The 18,361-nt window shown below is 42.0% G+C and overlaps 1 protein-coding gene across 1 annotated transcript in view; it reads left to right on the forward strand.

Moving 5' to 3' along the window:
• Positions 1–1,701: 1,701 nt before the first annotated feature.
• AFG3L2 (AFG3 like matrix AAA peptidase subunit 2) overlaps positions 1,702–18,361 on the forward strand; it is a 64,926-nt gene continuing 48,266 nt past the window's right edge. Inside the window, exons 1-3 of the mRNA XM_077492421.1 lie at positions 1,702–1,909; positions 7,006–7,096; positions 11,585–11,653. Coding sequence (XP_077348547.1) covers positions 1,802–1,909; positions 7,006–7,096; positions 11,585–11,653 — 268 coding nt within the window. The 5' untranslated portion in view covers positions 1,702–1,801. The remainder of the gene's footprint in view (positions 1,910–7,005; positions 7,097–11,584; positions 11,654–18,361) is intronic.

Here is an 18,361-nt window from a genome sequence, read left to right on the forward strand (position 1 = left end):
TACTACATGATGGGCGTATTATTCCCTGATCTGCTACATGATGGGAGTATTATTCCCTGATCTACTACATGATGGAGTATTATTCCATGATCTACTACACGATGGAGTATTATTCCCGGATCTACTACACGATGGAGTATTATTCCCTGATCTACTAGATGATGGAGTATTATTCCCTGATTCACTACACAATGGAGTATTATTCCCTGATCTACTATATGATGGGCATATTATTCCCTGATCTACTACATGATGGGAGTATTATTCCCTGATCTACTACATGATGGGAGTATTATTCCCTGATCTACTACATGATGGAGTATTATTCCCTGATCCACTACACAATGGAGTATTATTCCCTGATCTACTACATGATGGGCGTATTATTCCCTGATCTGCTACATGATGGGAGTATTATTCCCTGATCTACTACATGATGGAGTATTATTCCATGATCTACTACACGATGGAGTATTATTCCCGGATCTACTACACGATGGAGTATTATTCCCTGATCTACTAGATGATGGAGTATTATTCCCTGATTCACTACACAATGGAGTATTATTCCCTGATCTACTATATGATGGGCATATTATTCCCTGATCTACTACATGATGGGAGTATTATTCCCTGATCTACTACATGATGGAGTATTATTCCCTGATCCACTACACAATGGAGTATTATTCCCTGATCTACTTCATGATGGAGTATTATTCCATGATCTACTACATGATGGAGTACACAATGGAGTATTATTCCTTGATCTACTACACGATGGAGTATTATTCCCTGATCGACTACACGATGGAGTATTATTCCCTGATCTACTACACAATGGAGTATTATTCCTGGATCTACTACATGATGGGCGTATTATTCCCTGATCTGCTACATGATGGGAGTATTATTCCCTGATTTACTACATGATGGAGTATTATTCCCTGATCTACTACACAATGGAGTATTATTCCCGGATCTACTACATGATGGAGTATTATTCCCTAATCTACTACATGATGGGAGTATTATTCCCTGATCTACTACATGATGGAGTATTATTCCCTGATCTACTACACAATGGAGTATTATTCCCTGATCCACTACACAATGGAGTATTTTTCCCTGATCTACTACATGATTGGCGTATTATTCCCTGATCTGCTACATGATGGGAGTATTATTCCCTGATCTACTACACGATGGAGTATTATTCCCTGATCTACTACACGATGGAGTATTATTCCCTGATCTACTAGATGATGGGAGTATTATTCCCTGATCTACTAGATGATGGAGTATTATTCCCTGATCCACTACACAATGGAGTATTATTCCCTGATCTTCTACATGATGGGCATATTATTCCCTGATCTGCTACATGATGGGCATATTATTTCCTGATCTGCTACATGATGTGAGTATTATTTCCTGATCCACTACACAATGGAGTATTATTCCCTGATCTACTACATGATGGGAGTATTATTCTCCTGTTGTACTCCAGGTATATCCCACCATCACATTCTTTCCTCAGGCCCCTCTCTGTGATTCATTCTCTTCTCTGGTATTATGTAGAGGGAGCACAGTCACGGTGACTGATCAGAGTCACGGGCACACAGGGAACAGAGCTGTCACTGGGCCCCGCCCCCTGTCCGTCGTCACTAAGCAGGGACACGGAGACCGAGTCGGGATTGGTGCGGCCGGTGACGTCACTGCTGTGTTCCTGTAGGCTCCTGTGGAGGTCGTGTTATGTATTAGATGGGAGTGTGAAGTCGGTGTAGTGAGTCGGGGCTTCATGGCTCACCGGTGCTTGCAGCTGTCTGGGCTGTGCCGGCCTCTGAGCGGCGCTTTCCTCCCTTTAGTGCCTCATAGCCGGCGCCCCGGAGGCTGCTGTGTAAGGAAGGTGAGTAACCGGAATGACCATGGCGGCCTCCTACTGACACCTGAGCCTGACTGCAGTCATATGTCATAGTCTTCTATGGCCATACAAGTGGGTGGGTGAACGCCCCTTACCACTATACTCTATGTTAGGGGTGCATAACATGTGAGGCTACAAAAGTGGCTGAAATCACAGAGAAAATGTCCATGTGTCTGGCAGGCATTAGGACAGGGACCCCTGATGTGAGCCCAGCCTGAAATCACACCTGGACATTGGACCTAACGCCTGTCGGACACATGGACAGGTTCAACTTTAGTAGTTTCAGAATAGGGATGAGCTCAGGCGTGTTCGCATGGAACACGTACAGAGCCCGCCAGGAATTCGGCGCATCGCTGCGCTAATCACTGGCAGTGAGACATTGCCCCGATCTCTGCAGTCGCACAATGTCTCACTGCCTGTGATTAGCGCAGCGCGACTTCCTGGCGGGTTCAGCATGTGTTCCATGCGAACACACCTGAGCTCATCCTTACTTCAGAACACAAATGTGATAGAACAGATGAAGGTACAATGTATACCAACTATATAGTATAGCGGAGAGCAGTGATGGGCTCGGGCGTGTTCACACAGCTCACGTGCAGAGCCTGCCAGGAAGTCGACGCAGCGCTGCACTAATCACAGGTAATGAGACATTGCCCGATCTCTGCAGCAACACATTGGGAAAATATCTCACTGCCTGTGATTAGCGCAGCGCTGTGCCGACTTCCTGGCGGGCTCTGCACGTGAGCTGTGCGAACACACCCGAGCCCATCACTAGTGGAGAGGTGCATTTACCCCCAGTGTCCAACCTGTGACTCACAGCGCCACTTTAACTGACAATTGCGCGGTCGTGCGAAGTGGCTCCCAAACAAAATTGAAGTCCTTTTTTTCCCACAAATAGAGCTTTCTTTTGGTGGTATTTGATCACCCATGCGGTTTTTATTTTTTGCGCTATAAACACAAATAGAGCGACAATTTAAAAAAAAAAACGCATTATTGTTTACTTTTTGTTATAATAAATATCCCCCAATAAGCGATTGGTTTGTGCAAAAGTTCTAGCGTTTCCAAAATAGGGGATAGATTTATGGCATTTTTATTTAATATTTTTTTTTTTTTTTTTACTAGTAATGGCGGCGATCAGTGATTTATTTATTTTAAATTTTTTTTTTTTTATTGTGACTGCGACATTATGGCGGACACATCGGACATTTTTGACACATTTTTGGGACCATTGTCATTTATACAGCAATCAGTGCTATGCAAATGCACTGATTCCTATGTAAATGACACTGGCAGTGAAGGGGTGAACCAGGGGGTGGCAGTGTAGGGGTTAAGTGTTCCTAGGGGCGTGTTACTAACTGTGGGGGGCTTGGCTTTGTGTTAGTGAACACTGATCTCTGCTCCAATCACATGGAGCAGAGATCAGTGTCACTTGTTGCTAGGCAGAATGGGGAGATGCTGTTTACAATGGGATCTCCCCGTTCAGCCTCCACGTGACACGATCGCGGCGCGCACACGATGGCAGGGCGGCATATAAAAATGGACGTACCTGTACGCCAATATGCCTGCCAGTGCCATTCTGCCGACGTACATCGGCATGCGCCGGTCGGGAAGTGGTTAACCAATCACAACAGTGATTTTCGACTTATAGAGGGATCTTACTATGGAATACGCAAATTTACAAAATAACCCTATGTGGAATTCTGTTTTAATCCCAGCCTTTGTCTTCTGTACCTAATCACTCTTTTACATTCCTGTGTGTTAGGCTTAGTTTATTCATAGTGACACTAGGGCTGGGGAAAAAAATTGATTTAAATCTTGAATCGAGTTGAGAGGTCAAATCGATTCAAAATTTCAGCAAATCAATTTTTTTTTCCATGGTGCTGCCGGCAGGACTTTTTAGGCGAGGCTGTGGCTTCGGCCTAGTCCGTGGCGTCCATCCTCCATCAAAAAAAAAAAATTTGGATCTGATTTTGGGAGGGGGGGGGGGGGGGTTTACACTGTGATTGCTTTTACAGTCATGATGATCGCACAGTAGTAAACCATGATGACAGGAAATGACATGTTGGGGGTTATTTACTAAAGGAAAATCCACTTTGCACTGCAAGTGCACTTGGAAGTAAAGTCGCTGTAGATCTGAGGGGGACATGCAATGGGGGGAAAAAAAAACAGCATTTTAGCTTGCACATGATTGGATGATAAAATCAGCAGAGCTTTCACTCATTTCGGATCTACCCCTTAGATTTAGAGCGACTATACTTCCAAGTGCACTTGCAATGCAAAGTGGATTTGCCTTTTGTAAATAACCCCCATTGTTTACTACTATCCATGTGATTGCTGATTGGCTACAGTGATCACATAGTACCAGGGCCATTCACAGGGGACCCAGTGCAATGATCAGTGTTTTCCGCAGTGTCCCCAGAGCACGCTGCTGTGCATTCCCAGGGAGCAAGCACATGCAGGGGGGTGTATCGGTACGTCCACCCACATTGGCGCTCCTCATGTCTGGCTGTTTATTTACTATGGCTGGACCTCTTAAGTTGCAAAGACATCTGGATTGGGTTGTACAATTGCTACACAAATTCATTCGGTGGGCACTACTACAGTTAAATTCAAGTGAATGGGGCCAATCTACAACTGAAAACCAAAAGCTAAAAATATGGGGATCAGAGGGTGACCGTGTGGCCTGCTGAATGCCTTACAGCTGCACTTGTGAAAAGCAATTGTAATGCAAATGTAGATGAGCTGTTAGGAAGCCCATTCATTTTCAATACGCTACTAACACACAGGAACAGACCAAAAGTTGCTCTTGTATAATGATGCAGCACAACACATGGTACTGCTTTCCCTTGTGCTGTGCTGACCCTGACATTTTAATCCCAAACTTGATAATGACCTAGATATTCTGATACTGTTACTGATCACTGTGATAGCCAATCACTGGCTTTCACAGCAATCGTGATTGAGCTCTTCAAGCAGTTGTCAGTGAAGAATTGCTTCTTTATTTGCTATTCTGCCTGTGACTTCATGTTGAGTTGCTGTTTGTCTGATCTGCAGGAGCATAGGCCTCTAGAGGTGACTTGCATAATGTGTTGTGTAACTCGACTGCATAAGCTACAAGGCTTAATTCCTAAGATGATTTCTAAGGTCGCTCCGTTTTAAAGCAGCGTAAAAAGTATAACAGGTTTTGCCTTTATTCTTTCGTTTTGGGCGGAGTGAAAATGGGTTTGAATATCTGTCAGATTTTTATTGCTACCTCTGCCCCTGTGTGGTAAATTCACCCTCTGTTTGTCATGTTTATCATTGAAAGTAAAAGAACATCAAAAATGTTGGGTTGTCCCCAGAAAAGTAATGAATGGGAAATCTTCCAATGGGGGCCACTAGTCCTGGTGACCTGGGGGGCTCCAGGAGATTCCAGTCCTTTGCAGGCATTTTCTATCACTGGTGGTAGTTAGGGAGGGTTAACGCCTGTCAGATTTTTTTCTTTGCCATCTGTATCCCATTGGCGAGCTACCTTCACTTCCCATCCCATAGGCAAAATGTGAAGGTAACACTCCAGTGGGACACAGTTGGCCAAGAAAAAATTGACAGGAGTTCTAAACCTCCCTAACTACCCAAAATGGGGGGGAGGTGTTGCCTACAATTCTACTTTTATTATGTTGCATCTTAGACATTCTTAGATGTGCAGGTTGTATTAGTTTTTTTTTTTTTTTTTTTTTTAGGCTGTTTTCCTTTTATTTTCATTGGGTGATCCAGCCAGTAAGTCTGTAGTTTTTGAACTTAACAGACCACGCTGTCCAGACACAGTAGCAGTTAGAGTGTTGAAACAAGCTATTTGCCACTGACAGAGGTGTGTACAATGTTTATTGATTGTTTTATGTAAAACCTTTAGCCCAAAAGGGGGGGGGGGAAATGTTGCTGTAACTACCTAAAGCAACACTAAACTCTTCTATCCTTTACAGCCAATGAAGCTTAGCCTCTGTTTGATCTGCAGTTGCTACGGTGCTGCCCATACGATCATTTATGACTCCAACCATTTGATAGCTTGACAGTTTGGTTGAGAGCACAAACAACTGTGACAATTATCATTCGCAGTATACATTGAATGTAGTTTTAGGAAATTGTTAAAGCGGGAGTCCGCGTTTTTTTTTTTTTTTTTTTTTTTTTTTTTTTTTAAAGCCAGCAGCTACAAATACTGCAGCTGCTGACTTTTTAAATAATGACACTTACCCGCCCAGCACGCCTGCGATGTCGGCACCCGAAGCCGATCTGTCGATCGTCTCTCGGGTGCTGCCGCCGCCATCTTGGGTATGGGAATCAGGAAGTGGAGCCTTTCGGCCGGCAATAAGGATAGTCCGCGCTGTCTCTGGGATCCGCGTGTTTCCCAGCAGGCAGCCGGGGACTTTCGGAAAGGGGCGTAGATTCTGCGGAAAGGGGCGTGTCTTCAGAATATACGCCGGAAGTGGGTGCAGATACCTGTACTGTACAGGTACCTGCACCCCCCTCCCCCCTGAAAGGTGCCAATTGTGGCGCCGGAGGGGGGGGAGGATTCCAATGAGCGGAAGGTCCACTTTAGAGTGGACCTCTTAAATTGATGGTTTTAGTTCCGCTTAAGTGGACATCTAGTGGCAGAGAAAAGTACTACAGGGGACTCTGATTTTAATGGTGATTAATGCAGCAAAGCTGGTTTTATTTTGGGCAATTTTTTTGTGTGGAATTCTGTTTTAACTCATGGCAGCCATCTTTCATTGTTCTGCAAATGGTTTTGTGGTTTACATAAGGAAGTACATGTCATTGCTCTTGGTGTTTTGTTACTGACAGTTATGACTGTTTTATTGCAGGAGGGCTAGTATTGGTGTTGCCTGTTTTTTTTTTATTTTATTTTTTTTATTACATTTCTTGTAAATAATACAAATGTTTTCCTAAATTCTATGTATTTAAATTTTAGTATGCAATATGTTGTTCTCTTGCTTTTTTTTTTTTTTTTTTTTTTTTTTTTTAGGTATATCTGTGTTTTATTCACATACGGTATGTTTAAGCTTTCAGAATGTGTCATGCATAGTAAAATTGATTATGTATTTCAGATTCAAACTCAAGTGACAAGAATAAACAGGAACGCTTTACTGGCTAATGTGATAGCTGCGTACACAAGGTTTTGTGCCCAGCCTCCTAAAGGTAGGTAGTCGGAGGTAAAGAGGTTTTAGTTTAGTATGCAGTTTTTTTAACCACTTCAGCCCTGGAAGGATTTGCCCACTTAACGACTAGGCCATTTTTTGCGATTCGGCGCTGTGGCGCTTCAACTGACAATTGCACGGTCGTGCAACATGGTACCCAAACAAAATTGTCGTCCTTTTTTCCCCACAAATAGATTTCTTTTGGTGGTATTTGATCACCACCTGGGGTTTTTAAATTTTTGCGTTGTAAACAAAAAAAAAAAAGTGACAATTCTGGAAAATTATTTTTTTATTTATTTTTAGTTTTTATAATATCCCCAAATATTTTTTAAAACAATTTCTTCATCAGTTTAGGCCGATATATATTCTTCTACATATTTTTGGTGTTAAAAAAAAAAAAAAACACAATCAGTGCGTATTGATTGGTTTGTGCAAAAGTTGTAGTGTCTACAAAATGGGGGATAAACTTCTGAAAAAAAATAAAATAAATATATATATATATATATATATATAGCGGACAGATCGGACACTTTTCACACATTTTTGGGACCATTGACATTTGTAACTTTTTTTTTTTTTTTTTCTTCTTTTTTTTTTATTACAGGCATTTCAATAGCACTAGCAATTTATGCAGCACTTTACATATAGTACATTCACATCCATCCCTGACCTCAATGAGCTTACAATCTAGGGTCCTTATTTCACATACAGAAATATATGCACGCACACATACAAGGACCAACTTGGACAGCGGCCTAATGCTATCTAGCATATTCATGAAATCATAGGGAGGACATGCAGATTCCATGCTGATAATATCCTGGCTGGGACTTGAACCAAGAACCTCAGTGCTGTAAGCCACTGTTCCACAATATTTTCTATTTCTTCTGCTTTTTCCAGTCATATCCACAATATTAATCAACATTACTAATTTTAAATCACCATTCAGGGACAATCACCAGCCAAAATATTCATAGCTGAACTAACATATCACTAAAATGTATATAAACTTAATACTCCTGATGTTGCCTTTAAAATTCTAATGTTAAAAACAATGGGTCCTGATGATATTCATTCTATAATTCTAAGAGAACTTTGAGGTATAGTTATTAAACCAATAACTGATCCTTTTAACCCCTTCACGCTGACCGTACGCAAATGGACTGGGCTTTTTTCCGTGGGGCGGTATATTTGCGTATCTACCTTTTTGTGCTGGGAGCACACTGCAAGACGCACTCCCATCAGAGACCGGGGTCTTCCCTGAGAGCCCCAGCCCTGTTCTAATGTTTGGGACCCACAACCGCCATTTCCAGGTCACCGGATCTCTGTGGTAGCCTATAATTGGCTATCACAGTGATCAGTCACCATGAAGCCGTCCCTGTGTTTTCTGTCTTTGTGAACGGATGTGAGAGATGCATTATATCCTTCTCTGTCCTTGTAGAGATAGGAAAAAAAAGTGCGTAAAGCGAAAAAATAAAAAATGTAAAAAATAAAATAAGTAAAAAAAAAAATACCTAGCTCAAGGTTTGATTTAGGTCAGTGCCACAGTTTTTGTGTTTTGGTCAGGGTCAGTATTTTATTTTATTTATTTTTTTGGACAGGATTTATTCATTTTTATTTTTTTAACCGCTTCCAAACCGCTTGCTGTCATTATACGTCAGTACTTTGGCACTGAATACCGTCAAAGATAGCTGCCATAACCAAGGTATTTTCTGAAACGGCGAGCGGTCCGCTTTGGGATGAAAGTAATCTCTGCGGCGAATTCACAGTGAGATCACTTTTATCGTTGGCAGGTGAGGTGCCCACCACCCCTCCCACCGTGTTCCGGTTCTCTCTGCCGCTTACCGGAGCCGCCAGTAGTGGCAGAGGCAATCCGATCCTTTCCCCTCAGAGGCACTGTCAAGTGAGGGAATGACTGGGCCTCCACTCGACTCAATGACGTTGGATGAGGGAAGCGCCATCAAGTGTCACTTCCGCCCAACGGCCTTAAAAGCAATAACTTTTTTCTTTTTTTTTTTTTAATGTCCCTTTAAGTGTAAATGTGAAATCTGAGGTATTTTTGTGGTCCTGTCATGGTTTTTTTTTTTTTTTTTTTTTTTCTTTATTACAAGGGATGTTTTACATTTCTTGTAATGGGAATAAGTGACCCAAATTTTTTTTTTTTTTTTTTTTTTTTTTAAGGGACAGTGTAAAAATAAAAAAGTAAAGCTCCCCGTCCCTCCAGGCTCACGCAGAAGCAAATGTATACGTAGGACCTTCCCACATATGTACATAGTGTCAAAACCACATGTGAGGTATTGCCGCGATTGTTAAAGCGAGAGCAATAATTCTAGCAAAAGACCTCCTCTGTAACTCCAAACTGTTAACCTGTAGAAAATTTTAAACGTCACCTATGGAGATTTTTTTTGGGCCAATGTTTGTCGCCATTCCACAAGCGGGCACAATTTTGAAGCATGACATGTTGGGTATCAATGTACTCGGTGTAACATTATCTTTCACAATATAAAAAAAAGGGCTAACTTTACTGTTTTTATTTTTTTTATTTTTGTTCAAGAATTTTTATTTTTTTCCCCAAAAATGTGTTTGTAAGACCGCTGCGCAAATACAGTGTGAGAAAGTATTGCAATGGCCGACCATTTTATTCTCTGAAAAAAAAAATGTTTGGGGGTTCTAAGTATTTTTCTAGCAAGTTTAAAAAATAGGACTGGTTTTTAAAGTGGTTGTTAACCCACTTCTTTCAAATCCACCCATCCCCTCTGTACCATAATAAGTGTCCCTGTGTATTGTAAAAAATCTGCTGGATTGTACCTAATATAAGCTCGGCTACCGGCACTCAGCTGACTTGTCAGCTTTCTTCTCTCTCGGCTCGTAGTTCCAGTGGGTGCGGCCGAGCCCTCCTGCTGACGTCAGGGTGCCGTGATCATATAGGTACAGATTGGCAGATATTTTTATTTTTTTTTTTTTTTTTACATTACACAGGCTCAGGGACACTTATTATAGTACAGAGAGGATGGGAGGATTTAGCGCCAGATGGGTACAAGCAGACAGGGAGGGGAGGAGGGATGAGGACAGAGAAGACAGGGATAGCAGATCAGCGTATGACTAAGGCGAGTGCACTGACAACGATGTCAGGGCTCAGCAGCCCTGATCTATCAGAGTCTGTGTACAGGGAGGAAGGATATGGCCAGCCAGGTATTTCAGGTGATACAGGGGGCCAAATGACACAGCGCAAGCACTGTGCTGTATAAAATTCTTAAATGGAGCAGGATCCAATCCTTTTCTTTTTTTTGTTTTGTTTTGTTGGGGGGGTTTGTTAACAATTTCAGTCTTTTTCCCTAAAAAAAAAAGTTTAATACAAGGTAAAGCTAAACCTTAGTGCATTCTGTTAGTGGAATTTCACTCTTGATTATTTTTATTTTTAATCCTCATGCTGCTATAATTTGTACATAAAGTACACCATATCATATTAACGTGTTTTAAACTTTTCTATTTTTTTTTTTTTACATTTCTTCAGTTACTTCCTGGTTTCTTGCCCAGTCAGATGATGTCATACGTGCCAGGAGGGGAGGAGAGAAGGAGGGTTTTTTTCAGCTAAGCACACTCTCCTGCATGCCTGAGCTAAGGGCAGATTCCAGGAAGTAAATGCTACATGAACCATCTGCCTATACTCAAGATGGCCACAGCTAGAAATGCTAGTGGGTGATTTCTCAACAAAATAAAGCATAGAGACATGGATGGATGGGGGAGTTTGCTTTGAATAGTAAAAATTAATGAAATGGTGTTTTTGGTTTGTGGTGCTCAGATGCAGTGAAGATGTGCTAAAAATAACCACCATCACCTTGCTTTCCTTCAGCTAATAATAGGATTCAATGCTTGTTTTGGTTATAAGATACTAAAGTAAGTTTGATGCATTGCAGAATTGTGCACCAGTCAGTGCGCTGGTCCTATTCTTAGACACCGGAATGTGGATGGACACCTCTGCATCACCGTGTACAATGCAAGACTATCGTTCTATTGTACCATTGTATGTGATGACATTGAGGGGGCAGCAGCAAGACTGTTTGAAGACAAAACAAAAAAAAAAACAACAAAAAAGAGCAGCTTTGGGGGACCGTTTATTACAAGTATAACTGGTGGTTAACTAGACCACAGGTCCCAGGATTAAGGTTAGCAATGCCCTATTTTTTTATCATTTCCCCCCCCCCCCCGCTAGAAAAAAAATAAAAATTTGAATCCTATAAGGTTTGGCGGCATTTTAATAACTTTTATTCATATAAGACCGTTAGAGGTAGTTTTTGCTTAAAACTGAAAAACCTCTTTAAAATTTTTCTCAAAAATATTTGTTACATTAGTTAATCTTTTCACTTTTGCAAGTTCAGCTTAAAAGCACTTATCTATTCTAGGCTATAATGTGTACATTTATATTGACATTTTAATGACAAAATAGTTAAAATGTGCCCACTTTAAGCAAAACATGTTTATTTTTCAGGTTTTGAAAAATACTTTCCAAATAGGAAGAATGGCAAAAAAGAAAATGATTCCAAAGTGGAGCTGAAAGGTAAAATTGTTCCCTAAAAATAATGCATGAACTAGGTTTATGAATCCATTGGGAACTTTCATTCTTTGGCTGGATTTTATACAAAAATGTTACGTATATGTTTAAAAATCATCTTCCTCCAGGTTGACTTGCAACTGTGACTGGCGGAAAAAAATTTTTTTTTAAATTTATTTTTATTGAAAGTTTTCATACAGTACAAACATAATGAAACGAGTACAGGTAGTAGTGAACTACAATTTGGTGGTTTTACATCCAGAAAAAAGGAAAGGAATAAAAGAAAGAGGAGGAAAAAAAAAAAAAAAAAAATGCGCTTATAAGTGTAAATCCAGTTTTCTACCACTGGTTTCATATTCACATCTTTATGTTGTTAGCTCAATCTCTTAATTAAAATTGCAACTATTACATTTAAGTGGGTGGTGCAACCATAAATTTCAGCGACCTCTATCTGGCTCCCCCCACACCCCAACTGGGATCACGCTGTGTCGGAAGGGTCATCTAGAGTATCGCCGGACAACAACTGCCGCAGTATCAGGTATTTATCTCAATAGCAATAACGGTAGAGTTTATTTCTTGTACCACTCTGTCCAGCACTTCCATTGTTGGTCAAATTTCTTGCCACAAGAATTCCTCAGAGCTAACAATCTTTCATATTGAAAGTTCAAGTTCACCTGGACTAACACTTCTGAAGGATTTGGGGATTGTGTGCCTTTCCAGTGTCGGGCAATAATTAATTTGGCTGTAGTCAGGATATGGATCACTACTGTGTGGAATTGGGGCGGGTAGTTATCTATACCGAGGTGGAGAATTGCTAAAGCTGGATTTGGGGTTTGCAACATTCCTGTGATTTTCTGCGAGTATACTGAATAATTTCCTCCAATAACTAGAAACGTTTTTACAGTGCCAGAATATATGCAATATAGTACCTACGCTACCACAATCTCTCCAACAAAGTGAAGAGTGTGTAGAAAACATTCTTGCTAATTGGTGTGGTGTCCTATACCATTTGTGAAGTATCTTCTGGGTGAGCTCCCAATGATTGACACAATGGGTGGCTGTGTAATTGTATCTAAGGGCCTTGCTCCATTGATTGATATCGTAAGTCTGATTTAAATCCTTCTCCCATGTGAGCATGGAGGAGGATTTCACCAACATTTGTTTTTATTGTAAAGTATTGTATACAAGTGAGATGCCTTGGGTCTTGGTGTTGGGAGATATAAAGTATTGCCAAATTGGGCTATTAATTTCAATGCTCGGTGGAGGAGATCTCTTTAAAAAGGATGACACCTGGTTATGTAGAAATTTGCTGGTTTGGGGGATATTGTATTTGGATTGTAAGGAGTCAAACGATCTTAATGTCTTTTGGGTATATAAGTCATCTACCCACTCTATTCCGTTTTCCTTCCATTTGGTGACCGTGCTGTACGGTATCAGTATTTCCAAGGTCTGAATCGGAATTCTGACTGCCATGTGGAGATGTACTAACACTTGTTGTTGTAGGTGTCTCCATGCGACAATAGTCGCTACAATCATTGGGGAGAAATATGTTATGCCATGAGAAGAAGACTCATGTGTTGGGTTTTTGCTATACACTCTTCAAGGTTTACCCATAGTTGTTCAGGGTTTTGTAAAAACCAGAGTTTAGCTTGTGCCAGTATTACTGCCCAATAATAGTCTTTGATGTCCGGAAGGCCCATGCCTCCCGCCTTTCTCTGCATGATAAGTTTATGAATGGGACATCTTGCTCTTTTGCCCTGCCAGATGTATTGTTTGAGGAGTTTAGTCAACTCTTGGAAGTGTGAAGCTTTATAAGGGATCGGGAGGATTCTGAATGTATATAAAATTTTTGGTAGTATCAGCATTTTAAAGGCTGCTATTCTCCCTGCCCACGATAGTTCGGTTATTGAGATTTTGGATATGTTTTTTTTGATTTCTTGTAGAAGATGTTTAATGTTAACATCTGCAATGAGAGATAGGTTCGTTGTCAACTGTATGCCTAGGTAAGGGATCTGTTTGGATGCCCATACATACGGGAAAGTCTGTTTAAGATGCGAACTCACGTGGCGGTTTAGCCCCAGATCTAATATTAGTGATTTTGTAAAGTTTACTTTATAGTAAGATATCCTTCCAAAAGCTTCTAAGATTTCATGTGTGTGAGGTAGACACACAACTGGATTTGATAAGAAAAGTATGATATCATCAGCGAACAAATTGACTATATGGTCTTTTCGTTGGGCTTTAAGTCCTGAAATATGCGGATGAGATCTAATGGTCTCTGCCAGGGGTTCTATCATCTAGTTAAATACTATATGTGACAAAGGACACCCCTGGCGGGTGCCATTCGATATGGTAAAGGTTTTGGAGAGAAGCCCCATGGTAAACACTTGGGCGGAGGGCGTGGAATAAAGTGCCAGGATAACCGACAGGGCCTCATTTTGAAAACCAAATTTCCTTAGCACTGCCTCCATGTACTCCCATTGGACCCTGTCGAACGCCTTCTCCGCGTCTATTGAGAGAAGCAGAGAAGGCGTTCCACGAGTCCCAGCTTGGTGAATGAGGTTTAGTAAGCGCCGTGTGGCGTCTGATGTCTGTCTCCCTTTCGTGAATCCAGTTTGGTCTGGGTTTATTAAGTTTGGCATAATATTGAAAATCCTGTTCGCTATTACTTTAGCGTATAGTTTTATATGTCCATTGAGGAGAGAAATGGGGCGGAAGTTGGCTGGTGTGTCTGGAGATTTCCCAGGTTTGGGTAGGGTGACAACATAGGCTTTGAGCATTTCTGCTGGGAAAGATCTGGTTGTCCTAGCTACATTAAAAATAGAAAGAAGGTGCGGGGATAGAATATGGCTGAAAGTTTTATAATATACATTAGAGAGCCCATCTGGGCCTGGGGATTTCCCTGAGGGTAGAGATTGGATAGCTTTCCCCAACTCAGTGGATGTGAATGGTGCTCTTAATTCCTGAAGTTGGGCGTCTGATAAGGAAGGTAAACGGATTTTAGCTAAGAAAGATTCTATGTTCTCTTTTGTTGGCTTAATTGTGTTGGGGTCCGTATGGAGGTTGTAAAGAGATGCATAGTAATCTGCGAATGCGTCTGCAATTTCTTGGGGGTGTTCTACTTTGGTTGCTGTTTTGGGGTGGAACAGATGTGGGATTGTCGTTTTAGTACGTTTTGACTTTTAAGCGATTGGCCAGGAATTTGCCTGCTTTATTGTTGTTTCCATAATAATTAAGTCGGAGCCTTGTCATAGAGCGGTCATGTAATGCGCTATACCATTCTCTAATTTTGTAACTGATTTGGAATAATTGAGTTGCGAGGTCAATAGATGGGCTTAGTTGGTTGCGTTGTTCTAAAGAGCGGAGTTCAGTTAGTAGGTTGTTTAAATTAGTAGAGCGGGTTTTCTGGATTTTGGAGTTGATTTTTATTAGGGCCCCCCTAATGAAGGCTTTGTGGGCATTTCAATTAATGAAAGGGCTGGTACATTTGGGGTCATTGATCTTAAAATATTCTACAAGTTGTTGGGAGATTTCTGTTTGAAATTGTGGGTCTTGCAGTACAGACTCGTTGTTCCGCCATATGCGGGACGGAGCGTAAGTTCTACCTCCCTCAATATGGATCATGATGGGTGCATGATCTGACCATGTAATATCTAGGATAGAGGAGTGTGTAATTCTGTGAAGTAGGTCCTTATCGGTGAGAAACATATCTAGTCTGGAGTAGGAATTAAATCTAGGGGAGTAATACGTGTATGATCTTTCGTTCGCATTTAGGCAACGCCAAGCGTCATATAGTCCTTCCTGATGTAGGAGATCTCGAAATTTAGGGAAGTGATTCCTGACTCCAGAGGAGGTATCTAGGTCTCTATCCAAAATCATATTGAAGTCCCCACAAATTAATATGCTTCCAACACGCACCCGCTCTATTTGTTTAATAACCTTCTTTAGAAATTTTAGTTGGTGCGAATTAGGAGCATATACGCATGCAAAGGTAATGGGAATCATATTTATATTGCAAACCAAAATGATGAACCTACCATCGGGATCAATAATAGAGTCTTTAAGTTCAAAGTTAACCGAGTCTCTTACGGCAATCATGACCCCTCTTTTCTTCGCCGTGATAGAAGAGTGGATGACATATGGGAAGTTTTGGTGCGAGCACACGGGTTTAGACAGTTTATGAAAGTGCGTTTCCTGCACAGCTAGTAAGTCCACTTTTTGTTTGATTGCCTCTTGCCAGAGGGATCGTCTTTTGACAGGATGATTGAGTCCCTGCGCATTGAGGGAGAGGATTTTAATGCTCATAGTGACTTAATATGAGGCGATAGAGTCCGTCGGGTGTAGATGCTGTATGAAATAGTCCCGGGGATGTTCTAGACGATAGACGAGGATTTCAATGGGCATACGGGTGTGTAGCATCAGCATACGGGTGTATCTTCCGCATAGTCCAATTCTTTCGATAAATTCTCGGAGAGTTGTTGAACTGCAGCTTTGTAAATTTGGCGTGTAAGTACATATATTATGTACGTATATGTCGAAGTGTATTTGGAGCATGAATAAGAGATTTTTGTAGGATGAACTCGTGTGTCCAAGATGTGAGCAGCCAATGTTACCTGTCATTGGTCTGTCGTATGCAGGTAGTAGAAACAAAGCCGAAAAACGAAAAAAAGAAATAGGAAAAAAAATTAGAAACTCAAAATATGAGTAAGAAACAAGACCCATACGGGCCAGGCAACTGGAATGCCCAATGCGAGGGGCTAATGGTACGATGTCAGGTACCAAGGACGCTCAGGGAATCTTGATAGAGCTTGCGGAGAGGAAGCTATTTTGGGATAGATTCAAGTGAGATGAACTGTTGATTTCCGTTGTTGTTTTACTTGCCAGTCACTGTGTATTTTGGCTGGTACTTGTCTTGTCAGCTGAGATGTAACCGAAACTGGATCAGGAGGTAGAATTTGCCAATTTCTGCAGCCCTTCCTCCAGGGAGTGAATGAGGTGGGTGGACCCGTTGTAAGATACTTGTAGTTTAGCAGGATATTTTTCATTTGTACATAATCTTGTGGTTTCTCATGGCTTTGGTTATAGTTGCAAGGTGTATTGTGACAAGTCTGGCAGGATTTGGAGTGTGGAGGCTACCTCTGGGATGTTGTCACCTTTACGTAGTGCTTCCAGGATTTTCTCTTTAGCTTTGAAAAAATGCATTCTCAGTAGAACATCTTGAGGTACTTCTTGAGGCAGAAACGATGGTTTCGGGACCCTGTGAATTCGGTCGATCGTCAGATCCAATGGTGACAGTGACGGGGCCAGTGCTCGAAAGAGGTCCTGAGCATAAGTTGGGAGTTGTTGCGCTGTCACCGATTCTGGGACCCCCCGGATCTTTAGATTGTTTCTACGGGAACGATCTTCAAGGTCCGCCATTTTTAGTTGGATCTTGTCGATAGCCTCATGATGCGCTGTATGAGAATCCACCAGCGCATTGAAGGAGGAGGTGACATCGCACATTCTAGTCTCTACCTGATGCACTCTTTCCTCCAAATCGCTGATTTCAGCTCTGCATTGATGTAAACATGTCATCATATCGGTTTGTAAAGATGTTCTCAATAGCATTAGTAGTTCTTTGAGAGTGGTATCGGAAATAGGCTGACCCGTGGTTGGGAATTGTGCGATCGGATCCGTTGGTTGTTGATTAAACGATCCACCACCGCTCACCTCCATGTCCAGTTCAGCCGTTCTGGCTTGCGCTCTAATACCAGGCTCTAATCTGGGCTTGGACTTTACAGGGCTTCTGGTCGATGGAGAGTTGTTTGGAGAATCAGAGTCAGAGGATTGTGTACCTGTTTCCTCGTCCATCTCCGCTGTGCACTCAGCTCTGGTCAGCGTCTTAGCTGACGTCACTGGTGCTTGAGGCTGCGGGTGCTGTGGTGTGTGTTGTCTTCCTCCGCCATCTTTTCGTAGCCCGCGGTCTAGGGCCAGATAAAAGTCCGGTAATTTCATTGTGTTCGGCGGGTTCTGAGATCTCTTCCGCATGTTGTATCAGTCGGCGGAGGTCTCCGGAATCGTTAGTGCTCGATCCGCTGGCTGTGTAGATCGTTAGGTGGGCTTGTGAGAGTCTATTCCCTGAGCGTGAAGCGGAGCTCTCTTAGAATGCGGCCATCTCGCTGCACGGTCGCCACGCCCCCACTGGCGGAGAAATTTGATAGCAATAACTGCATTCTATGCATGAAGATAAAAAGCCTTCTGTGTGCAGCAGTCACCCCTGAGCCCCCTCTCTGTCCAGCGATGTCCACGAGTATCTCGGACGTCTGAGACTCTCCCTCCTGATTGGCTGAGACACAACAGAGATGCCATTGGTTCCCGCTTCTGTCAAAGTGTCAGCTAATCAGGGGGTGAGGCTGGGCCACCGCTCCGTGTCTGAATGGACACGGGGAGCTGTGACTCGGCTCGGGTGCCCCTATAGCAAGCTGCTTGTTGTGGGGGCACTCGACAGGAAGGAGGGGCCACAAGAGGGACCCCAGAAGAGGAGGATCCAGGCTACTCTGTGCAAATCCACTGAAACAGAACAGGTAAGTATAACATGTTTGTAAAGTCTGTTTATTTTAAATAAAAAAACGAATCGCTTTAAAGACGAACTCTAGGCAAACCGCTAAATATATGTGAACTGTTTACCGTATTTTTTTGCCAAGTTTTTGATTTAGTTTGGCCAGTCGTGTACTT

The sequence above is a fragment of the Lithobates pipiens genome, unplaced genomic scaffold (assembly GCF_037356315.1).
Source record: "Lithobates pipiens isolate NorthernLeopardFrog02 unplaced genomic scaffold, aLitPip1_a1.2 Scaffold_19, whole genome shotgun sequence".
Classification (NCBI taxonomy): domain Eukaryota; kingdom Metazoa; phylum Chordata; class Amphibia; order Anura; family Ranidae; genus Lithobates; species Lithobates pipiens.